We start from the raw sequence: 11,941 nt of genomic DNA, 5'->3' as shown, positions 1-11,941 counted from the left end.
CATAGAATAACTACTTTTGATTCACAGCAAGTAAAGTTTTAAAGTTCTTTAGACCTTTAAAATGTTCCTCACACTCACACAACTCTATTACCAGCTGGAAAGTGGTTCTATGAGCGATGCTATAGAACCCAGAACTTCAAATCTGGACCTAGAATAAAGTTTCCAGTCCTGGATTTCGTGTCCTCTGGCAGTTATGGGATCACTTAATGTAACTGATAGGCCACATAGTGTCACACCTACCAAGGATCACAAAGTCCAGGAACGGAGACTGGATTCAAGGTCCACATTGGAAGACCTTTGCCATAGAGGGAACCACCTTTGGTTCAATAAATTTGGTCCATGTTTGTAATTGAGGTGAAGAACCTTTAAACGGGGCCTCATTTATCAAGATCATTCTGAGAATTTTCTTAAATTAGGACCTTTCTCAAGAACAAACAAGAAGTCAACTCTGCTCTTATAATGATGGATCACACTGCCCTCGCAAACGCAACAAATCCCAAGTAATAAAACACTGGTGAATGTCAGAAGTGTGTAGCATCTTGTGTCCCAATACCAGTGTTGAACCAGTGTTTCCTAACTTAATCTAAATCCAGTGCCAGTTACTAGCAAACTAGCTGTCAGTGTGTGAAGGCCATATCCACGTCCTTCAAGGCAGCATCCTCTGTGTTGTTTTTTGGAAACATCTGAGCACAAAGATTCGTTATTCGTTAATAGTTGAGCAGATGTCACACTGAATACTCCACCAGTTGAGATGATCTTAACATGAAGATGCTTTTGGGAAACTGGGCCCAGAGCAAAAAGCCATCAGAGCCTGAGAACCCATTTTAATTCCCAAAGAGGCCTTTCAAGAACATTGCCTAAAATACCGCAAATACCATTAAGCTTTGTTAGAGCCAGCACTTCAGAAACGCCCCAGCCCATTAACGGGCATTCTTTCCACCATCACAGGCAATTCATTTTACTTCAAGTTGGCTATCTGGGAAGACTGGCTCAAATGCAATGATGTTGCCAAAGCACACAAACATTAAAGCTGAGCATACTGAACATACTGAAATAACTAGGTAACACCTATGTAACTCCGTCCCCGCCTCTTTGGAGTCACACATACAGATACAGATCACAGGAAACTACTTAAAAACCCCAGGCTTATTATTATTATTATTATTTTTGATTCTTCTATTTATGTTCTTTATCCAAAGAGCAGCTTAGTATCCAACCAAGCTCTATGTGGATCATGTGTTTTTGATCATAAACCCTGTAGTCCACACATCCTTACTTTCAGAACTACATTACTGTCCTAATTAACAGCAGTGTCATAGGCCCTAAAATAGAACCCTGTGGGACTCCACAAGATCAGCCAAAATAAATGTGCTGATCAATTTACAGTTGTTTCTGCATTAGGATTAATAACTGAATAATAAACCTAGGGTTGAAAGTATGACGTGTTAGGATTGGGCCTGAAATTGCAATTTGCATCATATGTTTATTTGAGCAGGTGGTGATGTCATAAAGGTGACTATGCCAGGAAATTCTCAGAAGTTTTCAAATGTCTTTGATCTCTTAACCCTTTCTGCTCCAGGGGAATTTTATTGTACCATACCAATGTAAAAGTAAAAGTAAAGGTACTTAACCGAAGGTTTCATATATTGTAAACAATGTCATACAGAGTGGTTTTGATGTGACAAGCTTGGTTCTATAGAAACTTACCGAGTCAGAATTGTTCACAGTGCTAGTAATCAGACATCTGATCCATTTAGTGCCCTTTAAAAGCTCTGTCACAGAAATCATTACATAATTATATGACTATAGTATATAGAGGATATTATAGTAATATGTGTAATACTGTAATAAAACCACTGCAATGTCTTGTAGACATTGGAAATACACATGTCCAAATGTTTGTGGACACCCCTTCTAATGAATGCATTCAGCTGTTTTAAGTAGCACTCTTTGCTGACACAGATGTACAAATCCAGCTTGCCTACTCCCTATAGAGAAATATTAACAGTAGAATAGGACTCTCTGGAGCAGATAAACATGAACCTGTTGGCAGCATGCCTAATGCCTGGTGTGGGCTAGAGGGGTACAAAGCCTCCCAGCATTAAGCTGTGGAGCAGTGGAACTGTGTTTTCTGGATTGATGGATGCTGTCCCATACAATATTTTTGGAATGAGCTGAGGAGTTTGGAATAAGGTGGGGTGGTGCAATCAAATAAATGCAATCAAATCCTCACAGCAATGCTCCAAATATCTAGTACAAAGCCTTTCTCCTGGACAGCAGAGACGGTTACTTCAACAAACACCTTCATTTATTGCAGTAACTGCATCTAATCCTTCTGGGAAGGCTTTACACTGGACACTGGTACATTTGCTGTGAGAATTTGATTGTGCTAAGCCACAAGAGCATTAGTGATGTCAGATACTGAAGTTGAATGATTAGTTTTCAATCACAAAATCCAACTCCAGTCCAGCCCCATTGCACCAGAGGGGACAGATACACTGCTCCGCAACCTAAAGCTCCCTCTAGCTGCTGTTTGACCTCAAACCTTAGGTTCATGCATGGCTGCTCCAGAGCATCCCATTCTGTTCAATGGAGATTATTCATTCAAATTGTGCATGTGTGCAAATTAACACCTGTGTCAGCAATGGGGGCTAATATAGAAGAGCTGTCAGCATACGTTTGGACATATTGGGCCCAGTCTTAGACTAGTGAATGGTAAATTGGCAAATTACCACTGAAAATACTTCTGGAAATATTGGAAATTTCTAGTGAGGAAAACAGGCCCATAGTGGATCTCCAGCCACGGCTTTTAACAGGACAGCAAATTGGCACACTGAAATGAGAATCACAAGAGACAAGATGAGTTAAACTGATTAGGTTTATTTCAGTTATCCTGGACTGATTTCACAGTCACTTCTGGCTAACTTAACAAAGTAAGAACGTCATGAGGGGGAAAAAGGGAGGGGAGGGGACATTAATCGAAATAAACCAAAGCAATGAAGTACACATACAGTAAACTGGCTATGCACAACTCATCAATCCTTTACACCCTCTTCCCCCCATTAGAAACAAACAAAACTCCTACCCATAAACTAAAACCATCTTTCATGAAATGGGATACTTAGCAGAATCTCTGGAGGAAGGAAGTAAAACTAGAAGGTACACTAAAAATGAGGTAAGCTAAAAAAAAAAATAAAATAAAAAAAAAATAAAAAAGAAGGAAAATGGGTTTTTGCAGGATAAGGTATGAAAACGGCTGTCGAAAGTTTGTGGCCCTGTCTATCGGGATTTCATAGCCCAACATCCTGCTCTCAAATGAACACTTTGACTGCAAATGCTGTTAGTCCTCTACATCCACGGCCATTCTTAAAGAAAGGAATTCTATAGTTTAGTCTGTCACTTGGTACTCAAACCAGAACTCTGCCTCCACCTGCAGGCCTAACTGTGTTGAGCTTCACAAATTTAACGTGAACTCTCCAGGTCTATTCACCGCTAGTCAGAAATATTAGCTCTACAGCCTGCCCGTCTCTAGTCTGTTGGTTTGTTCCCGCCCCTTTCAATGTATATCATCCAACACTCGCTGTCATTCTCAATCCACGCAATCAATACAGCATCATTCCCAACTAAAACATACAGAATGTATAGCACACGCGCACGCACACACACACAGGCACGCAAACACACATGCATGCATGAACATGGAAAAGCCCAAAAAGACCAGAGCAAGATGTAAACAGTGAATTGAAATACAGGTCAAGATCAATCGCCATAACACAATAACACCATGTTTCCACCCTATATATATATATATATATATATATATATATATATATGACTCATTTAAAAAAATGTAGTGCACTGTTATTCAATGTGTGGCGAGAGACTGATTCAGTTAACCAACAAACCCCCCCTCCCCCCTATTCCCCCCTATTCCCTCCCTTCTCACACCCCCACCCTCCACCTCCTCATCTGCTTCCACAAAGTTCTTCAGAATCTACAAAACTAGCGGTTGGGGCTTAGAATATAGGTACATTTCTCTTTCTACTCTTCTCTATATTTAGAATTTGTAATGAAGTGCTGCATAAAATGATTCCAGGCCCTGAACTCTAAATACGGCCCTCTTTAATTGTCATAGATGATATCTAGCACCGATCAATAGGAGGAAATATAAAACTCTCTGCAAGCGCAGAGCTTTTAACAGTTAGTTTCGAACTAATACACTCAAGTTATTACAGTTTAAATGATGAATAATATTATCCAGCTCGCAAATCAAAGTACAATCTATATATAAAGAAGACGAGAATGCTGACGGAGTAAAACTGACCGATGAAAGACAAAAAAAACAAAACAAAACGTCAACCTTTGTAATGCAGAATCAGAAATCAATCAAAGACACTGAAAAGAAAACATGAGAGTATGGAGCTGTAGAATTAGCTCTAGAGCGACATGCTATAGTGTTCGTTGGCAGTTTACAACTTTTGTGTTTGTTTTTTTTATATATCAAAACTCTGTAAATGCATACATATACAACCTCTTTCTCTCATCAAGTGGAACATAAGATCTTAAGAACTTATGCAATGTTAGAACATTTCAAGTGATGGCTGGGTAGCACTTTTTTGAAAAATCAGCAACGTGTTTTCAACATGATTATCTTACCGCTTCCTTCTGGAAGTCCTTTTTCCATTATTATTATTATTATCATCTTTTAAAACCCTGAGAGTTAAACATTGCATCATCCACTTTCTGTATGTATTGTTTTGTTTTGTTTTGTTTCGAGATGAAATCATATAAATTGTCTGGCAGGTGATGGAGCTCATTACATCCTATTCTTTCATATTACAATGTAGAGATCACATGACAAATTCTAATCCATTTGCAAAGCATGTTATGTTATTAAATGCATCCATGCTATCACATGAATTTGCCTTGGAATAAGATGTTAACTTCTCAATCATGTGTTTTTTTTTTTTTGTTGTTGTTTTTTTTTTATAAACAGGCTCTGTTGTGTAAAGCTTATCTACACTGCAATACTTTAATCTCAAGCTCTCCCAGTCTGACATGCAGTTCTTAGTGTTCCTTTGGTTATGTATAAAATCTACATGCATCTCATCTCTTACAAAAATAAAAGATTACATAGAAAATGACCATTGAAAAAGTCTGATCATTTCTGCAGTTTAAAAAAAACAAAACACACACACAAAAACACATGAACAGTGTATTTTCTGATTAGTAAGAATATTTGCTTAATAAAATCGCCCCCGATCTAAATCGGACACTAAAACTATAGTCAATCAATTGTTTTCTGTTTCTCTTTAACAAATTTATACAAAAAGTTGGTTAGTATTACAAGAAAGAGTAATCAATCACTGAGAATAGAATATCTGCCCCCCTCCCCTTCTATCGCACTTGTCGAGGGGTGTGGTTTTGTGGAGCAAATTACCAAACAATTGAACCGGTGAATGAAATGACTCATTACTTTGGATCCGATTCTGCAAATTCGAGCACTTCGAATTCAAGCAAGTTCTAGAAAATCCAAGCAATCAAAGAAAAACTTTAGCTACTGCTTCCTGCAAAGGACGCTCCATTTCTGTTAACACTATGCCAGTCACCTTGTTGGCAGAGTGGTTAAAAAGAAGAAGAAGAAGAAGAAGAAGAAAAAAAAAAAAACATAGAAAGAACCATTCAAATTCTATGGTGAATCAAAATGCCCGTTGTGTCACATTACTTCATACTATTAATAACATAATTCAAGAGCAAGTCATCAAAATCATTCTCACTTAGTGATCAGCCTCCACTCTTTTTTTAACACCCAAGAGAAAAACGCCTTCCTGAGCAGATGTTACACATGCCAAGCTAAAATGCTCATCAAACACCATCACATTGCCAAAACACCTTGAAATATTTTCTGCCTCCTTCTCTGCAGTAAGACACAAAATATGGGCACACTTCGTACCACTGAGAACGAGCTGCTATCTGAGCACAGCATGTCCAACCATACGTTATGTTCTGGGCTTTGTTAGACCATCTCTGTTCAAATGCCATTTTTAATATATGCTCTTGTGGTTTAATGCTGCCTTCAGGAGGTTGTCAGAAAGTACACGGGTCAGAGGTGACGTCGTCCACCTGATCCATCCATCCATCCATCCGCCCGTCCATCTATCCATTCAAGTGATAAAACCAGCTGTGCTGTCCATCTGATCCACCGATTCATTCAAGTCCTTGATGCAGTTGAAATTTCAAGGTTTTTTTTTTTGTTTTCAGCTGCTGACCAACAAAGTGTGGTCCTTGCGTCTCACAAAAACTTTGATTCTCCTGGCCAAGTCAGTTCTGTTTTTAGATCAAGGAAGCGAAGTACCATTTCAGTCCTGCGCTACTTTGGTATTAGTAATAGGCATAACTGTAATAAACGTGATTAGTAGTTTATTAGTCGTGCTTCACCACTATGGTTATCATATCTCTCCTTTTCCTACTCAACATCTCTGACATCAGGCAAAATAGCAACTTTAAGAAGAAAAAAAAAACAAAAAACAACAACAACAAAAAACCTCTTGCAAATATGTTTCACGATGTTTCCTGTGTTTTGTGTCAAGGTGTCCAATAGCCCACTTCCCTGTATATGTTGGCACTTTGCTTTTGTGATGCTTTTCTTTTATTTGGCCAAGCCAGTTTATGTCCTCGGCCAAAAATGATTACGCATTTGAGGTACAATAGAAAAAGGAAAACGAAAAAAAAAAGGGGGAGGTTTTGACATTTCAGGCAATGCACCATGACTTTCCATCATTTCCATAGCGATGAAGAGCCGTCCTGTAATAAGAGTAAAAAACAAAAAACCCCAATTAAAACACAGTAGTTCATTCACATTCTTATTCATAGTACAAAGACCCAAAACTATACTATACCACAAAGAATAGAGAATTAAACTGAGAATTAAATATTTATGTTGTATTAATCTTATGATGCTTATTCATCTGCTCTTGCTGGTAATTCTTAAGACCAAAGCACCCCAACTGGATGAACACAAACGAACATGACTAATCATGTTCGGTTGGTGTGCCACGGCTGTTTGTGTTTGTTCGTGTTTATCTGAAAAACAGCTATGCACCCACTGAAACTCAGTGACTGCGCTGTTTAGCATGTTTTTGCTAGGCTAAGACCCCAATAATGGCATCATATTGGACGGAGAGGAATTACATTTCTGGCGTGAGGCGACATCTGTCTAAAAAAAATACAGATATGTGAATCTAGACAGGTCTAAATGTTTCAGATGACAGTGGAGTTCAGTGAAAAACAGTAGGTAATTCAGTCTGTAATTTTCCCAAAGGACAACAGAAATGGTTGATCCAAACAAGGATAAACTCACAGAGGAGCTCCAGAGAAATAGAGAATTACCGCAGGACTCCATGTAAATCTGATCCTGTACAAGACATTGGAGTCTTTGTCACTCCCGGTTTTTGAATGCAGATCTGCTGTTGTGTTCATGTGTCTGGCCAGTGTTTCACAGACAGTTCTTTTATAGAAGACTCTAAAACAACTGCCAATATCAGAAAGTTGGGGTTTGTTTAAAAGTTTGGTGGTTTCAGCCTCATTAAGCTGGCCAACTACCAGTATCCTGTCAGTTACATTCTGATTGGCCATCTGCACATCCATACATAATCCTTTCTGTGCAACGTTTTTTGGCAAGCACCTGCTAACACATGATGACATTACGACCAAAAATGAGACTTTTAGCTGCACGGTCCTGTCAAAACATACATTTCTTGCCTAGGTTAAGCCATAAAAAGCACCAGGCTCTCTGACAACAGACAGGAGGCTGGCTTAAGAAACTGTCATGTGGCTTACCTGCTCTTGTCTTCAGCAGAGTTAGCTGGGCACCCAGTTGTGAGAGGAGCTCTGTGTGGTGGCTGGCCCAGGGTAACTTTGCCCAGATGGTATAATGGGGTCAAAGTTGAAGTCAATCGCATCTCCATCCATAAGGTCACTGTTGATGATGTAGTCGACATCACAGTCCAGGTTTTCCGTGAACATGTCGATATCCAAGTCCGTGGGCAGGCGGTCCTGAGAGGGCGCAAAGCAAGCTGGTGCCCCGAACTGGCTTATCCCCTGAAGACCTCCATTCCCGCCTGCTGAAGGGACAGCTCCGTGCTGAAGTAGCCCTCCACCTGGCACTTGATGTTGGGTCTTCATGGCTGTTAGATGCGCTGGTTCCTGGCCCATGCCTGCCAGCAGCATGCCGAAGCTCATCTGAGAGTGCTGTTGCTGGTGCTGTTGTGGCTGTAGCTGGGGTTGGGTCTGAAGGGTCATTTGCCCTACTGGGCTAGGTTCCAGACTCTTGCCCAACATTATAGGACCAGCTTTAGCTTGGTTGCCAGACAAGGACCCCCCCAGGCCCAGGAGATTAGCACCTCCCTGGCTGGGCATCAGAGGGTCCACTTGCGTCATCATGACATCACTTGGTGGGGGTGAGTCAGAAGTGAGAAGTGCCTCAAGGCTGGAGGGTACGTGAGCACCGAAACCACTCTGAGATCCAGGTCCAGGCAGGGGGTTAAACAGGGAGTTTCCGAAATTTGATGGGCTTGTGCTAGAAGCCCCTCCCTGCTGAACTGAGCTCTGGGACCCTGGCTGAGTTGCTCCCTGAGGTCCCTTCACTGACTGTAGCTGACGATACGAGGAAAAGTTAGATCCACGAGGCAGCAGGGTAGATGCGGAGGGCAGTGGTGTAGGTGGGGCTTGGGGGGCAGTACTTGGGCTTGCACCCCCTTGCTGTGCTGTCATTAGGGTCAGCCCATCAATCAGGTCCAGTTCCTCCATTAGGGTCTCAGCAAGTGTAGGTGGAAGACTGCCAGAAGCATACCCACCTAGAAGCCCATCTTCTGGCAAGTTGTCTTCATCTTCCTGTCCTGGCGCAATTGGAGAGAGCCTTCCACTCAAGGTGCTGGCATTGGAGCTGGTGCGTGGCCTGAAGCTTGTCCACATGTCTTGGTCATCCAAGCTCCCGCGGGATGATGGGCTGCTACTGTTCACCCCCCACTTCCCAAACTGTCCCGGAGGCCCAGGACTGTCTGCACCCCCTGCTCCAGACACACCCTCACCCTGTATGGCACCTCCAGCACCACCCATGCCAGCTGCTCCAGCCTGCTTTTTGGTCTGCTTTGCCCTCATTCGGCTTTTTAGCAACTTAGTGCTGTTGTCCATGGAGGCAGCACGGCGGCGAGGGGCTTTCCCTGTCTTTCCCCCCTCAGGATTGAGCATCCACCAGGAGCTCTTTCCTGTAGATTCATTGTGTACTCTCAGAAACTTGTTGTGAAGGGACAGGTTGTGCCGAATGGAGTTCTGTGTGGGCACATAAAAAAAAAAAACACACAAAAAAAAAACGCAATTAAACCCGGAACCATGATATGAGACTTAATGTAAGGGTTATGCGTTAATGGTTAATTCAAAGTCTACAGCTCAGAGCTCTTATAATACTGACATAAAACCTTTATGATAGCAGTGTGAAAAAGTCAGTGCTGCCTCCATGCTTACCTTCCACCCAGCAGAGCTGTTGCTGTCTCCTTTATCCTTAAAATACGGCACCGTCTTCACCATCCATTCGTAGATCTGTGCCAGGGTAAGTCGTTTTTCCGGGGAGTTCTCGATGGCCTGGCTTATCAGATCGGCGTAGGACTGGTTGCCCCACGCGTTGCGTCGGGACGAACCCTTCCTGGGCGTGGCCCCGCCCACTCCGGCCACCACTCCTCCCTCCGAGGCCACAGCTTTCTCGGGCTCGGCGCTGATTGGCTGGGGCTCGTGCTTGTCTTCCTCGGCGGGCGGGGTCCCGGCGGTGGACTCGGCGCCGTCTGTCCCCTCCGTTTTGACAGCTGAGATGTCGGGCCGAGGCAGCGGCCATGTGCACGACCTCGGTCTGCTCTGCGGCTCGAAATCTGGGTCAATCGGGGGGACGCTCTCCGCCTCCATTGTGCGGATTTCAGCGAATCTCGACGGGGAGAATGATAATATTGGCCAACTACTACGTACGTGCTGCTATTTTCTATACAAAATATGACAACAAAACTGCTAGATCAACGTAAAAGGACTCGTTTAGGGTTCACTCAACAACCCTAATGGTGACTGAGTGTTAGGCTGTTTAAATCAGCATGTAGGATACCTGTAATTTGGGCTAACTTCCTAGGCTAGTTAATATAATTAATATTAATAAAAATAAAAAGTCAGGAGGTTTGATAATGTCCTTTTTGTGTTGTTAAAGGTGCTCCAGCTCTATCAGCAGAGCGGCTGGCTGGTGGAGCAGAGACGTAATAATCTGGACACACCAATATAGCGTCAGTTAATCCTCAGATTGGAGATTAAAGGGGCCAAATAATCTCCTTAATAGTAACTATCATAAACCTTCCGATTTACACAGAGCCAAGGAGGGAAGAAAGGGCCCCTCTTTGTTTACATAGACGAACAAAGGAAATTCACATGGCAAACCGTAGTACGACTACTAGAATACATTAAAACATCTGGATGGCCAGCGGCAAATGGAGCAGGGAGCCAAACGCAAAAGCACTGGAGGGGTAATCTATGCGATTGGATTTATGGGATACGAACTAATGACGCCAAAAAAAACAAAAAAAAAAATTAAAAAAGGAAAAATACTTGGGAGCAGCTCAATAAATAGACTCACACTAATGAACACACCGTAAATGAAGAGCCACTCTTTCACTCGTATTCTCTTCTTCTAGCAGCGAACTGATTCACTTCACTCCTCGACCATAACAATAACACACTGTTTACCTTCAAGTCTACAGCGATTAAAGCCTATTCTCCCTCACCCCGGTAAACTACTTGTTGTTTTTTTTGTATGTATAAATCCACAGAATCAATTTCCGTTCAATATTAAATACTGATCGTCCGTTTAAAAAGTTCTTCAAGTTAAAGGAAAACGTTTGCGCAACATTGAGGAGTCTGTCAAAATCAACCGACCGACCGTCATTTCACACCGGGGGTCTCCAAACACCGCTTCAGATTATTAAAGCAAAAAAATGAAATGAAATTAAAAAAAATAGTCCAGCAAAAAAGTCCGAAAGCAGCTCAGTTCTCCACTCTTTTTACTGGCGTGAACTGAACCAGCCCGCTGTCGCGGTTTAAAGCGCGTGTGTATATCTCTGCTAACAGTTAAACGGCCCAAACAGCAAACGTGTAATGCAGCTAGGATAGATATATCGTTAAATGGAGTGAGAGATAAACATATAAAGAGAGAGAGAGAGAGAGAGAGAGAGTGTGTTTCACAGCCCCAACTGCTATCTCCTCTGAGGGTGTATGTGTGTGTGTTTTGTAGCAGATCCGAGAAAAGCCCACAGGACTCGGTGTTACCGCCGCTCGCGCGCTCCTACACGCCGTGTGTGCGGGCGCGTGCCGCCATCTGCCATGTTCCTCCGCACGCAGCTGCGCACGATGCTCGCGCGGGCGCCGAACTCCCCGAGCCACGTCCCTCCGTCCACACACCGGACCGAACCGACGACGAGCTCCTCGTCCTTCTCAAAACGCCAGCTTTCAGTCCCGCATTCCCACCGGGGCCGTCGGCGACTCGCAATTCCCGACCGTAGCTCTCAAAACCATAGTTTCCGAGCGGAGAGGGGGAGAAAACTAGACGGCCGCCGAGTTAGCCAACTAACTCCTCCAGTTATTTATGAGTTAAAATCCCGCAGTTGAAGAAGACGAAAAGTGGAAGAAAACGGCTTTTCCTCAAAGAACTCCGTCCCCCATCGTAGTTAGTGTTCAATCCTGTCCGCGGCGAGGCGAGGGCAGATATTCAGAGTCATTCATCGTTTCTATCTTGTTTTGTTTTGTTTTGACTCGAAGACTCCCTTCTGACGTCTGTTTACCACCGCCAGCCAGCGCGCACTGCGCACGCGCCAACGTGGGTCTCTGGGAAATGGAGTCAGTCATGTGATGAGCCGCA

The 11,941-nt window shown here is 42.9% G+C and overlaps 1 protein-coding gene across 1 annotated transcript; it reads right to left on the bottom strand.

The window, feature by feature from the left end:
- Positions 1-4,105: 4,105 nt before the first annotated feature.
- On the bottom strand, positions 4,106-11,879 carry foxo4 (forkhead box O4). The gene is made up of 3 exons (XM_072664060.1): positions 9,523-11,879; positions 7,840-9,330; positions 4,106-6,804 (listed from the first exon to the last, which is right to left on the bottom strand). The coding sequence occupies exons 1-2, from the start codon at positions 9,952-9,954 to the stop codon at positions 7,861-7,863; spliced, it is 1,902 nt and encodes a 633-aa protein (XP_072520161.1). The 5' UTR covers positions 9,955-11,879; the 3' UTR covers positions 4,106-6,804; positions 7,840-7,860.
- Positions 11,880-11,941: the final 62 nt, after the last annotated feature.

This window comes from Salminus brasiliensis, chromosome 19, assembly GCF_030463535.1.
Source record: "Salminus brasiliensis chromosome 19, fSalBra1.hap2, whole genome shotgun sequence".
Lineage (NCBI taxonomy): Eukaryota > Metazoa > Chordata > Actinopteri > Characiformes > Bryconidae > Salminus > Salminus brasiliensis.
This window is presented reverse-complemented; position numbering and strand designations above follow the sequence as displayed.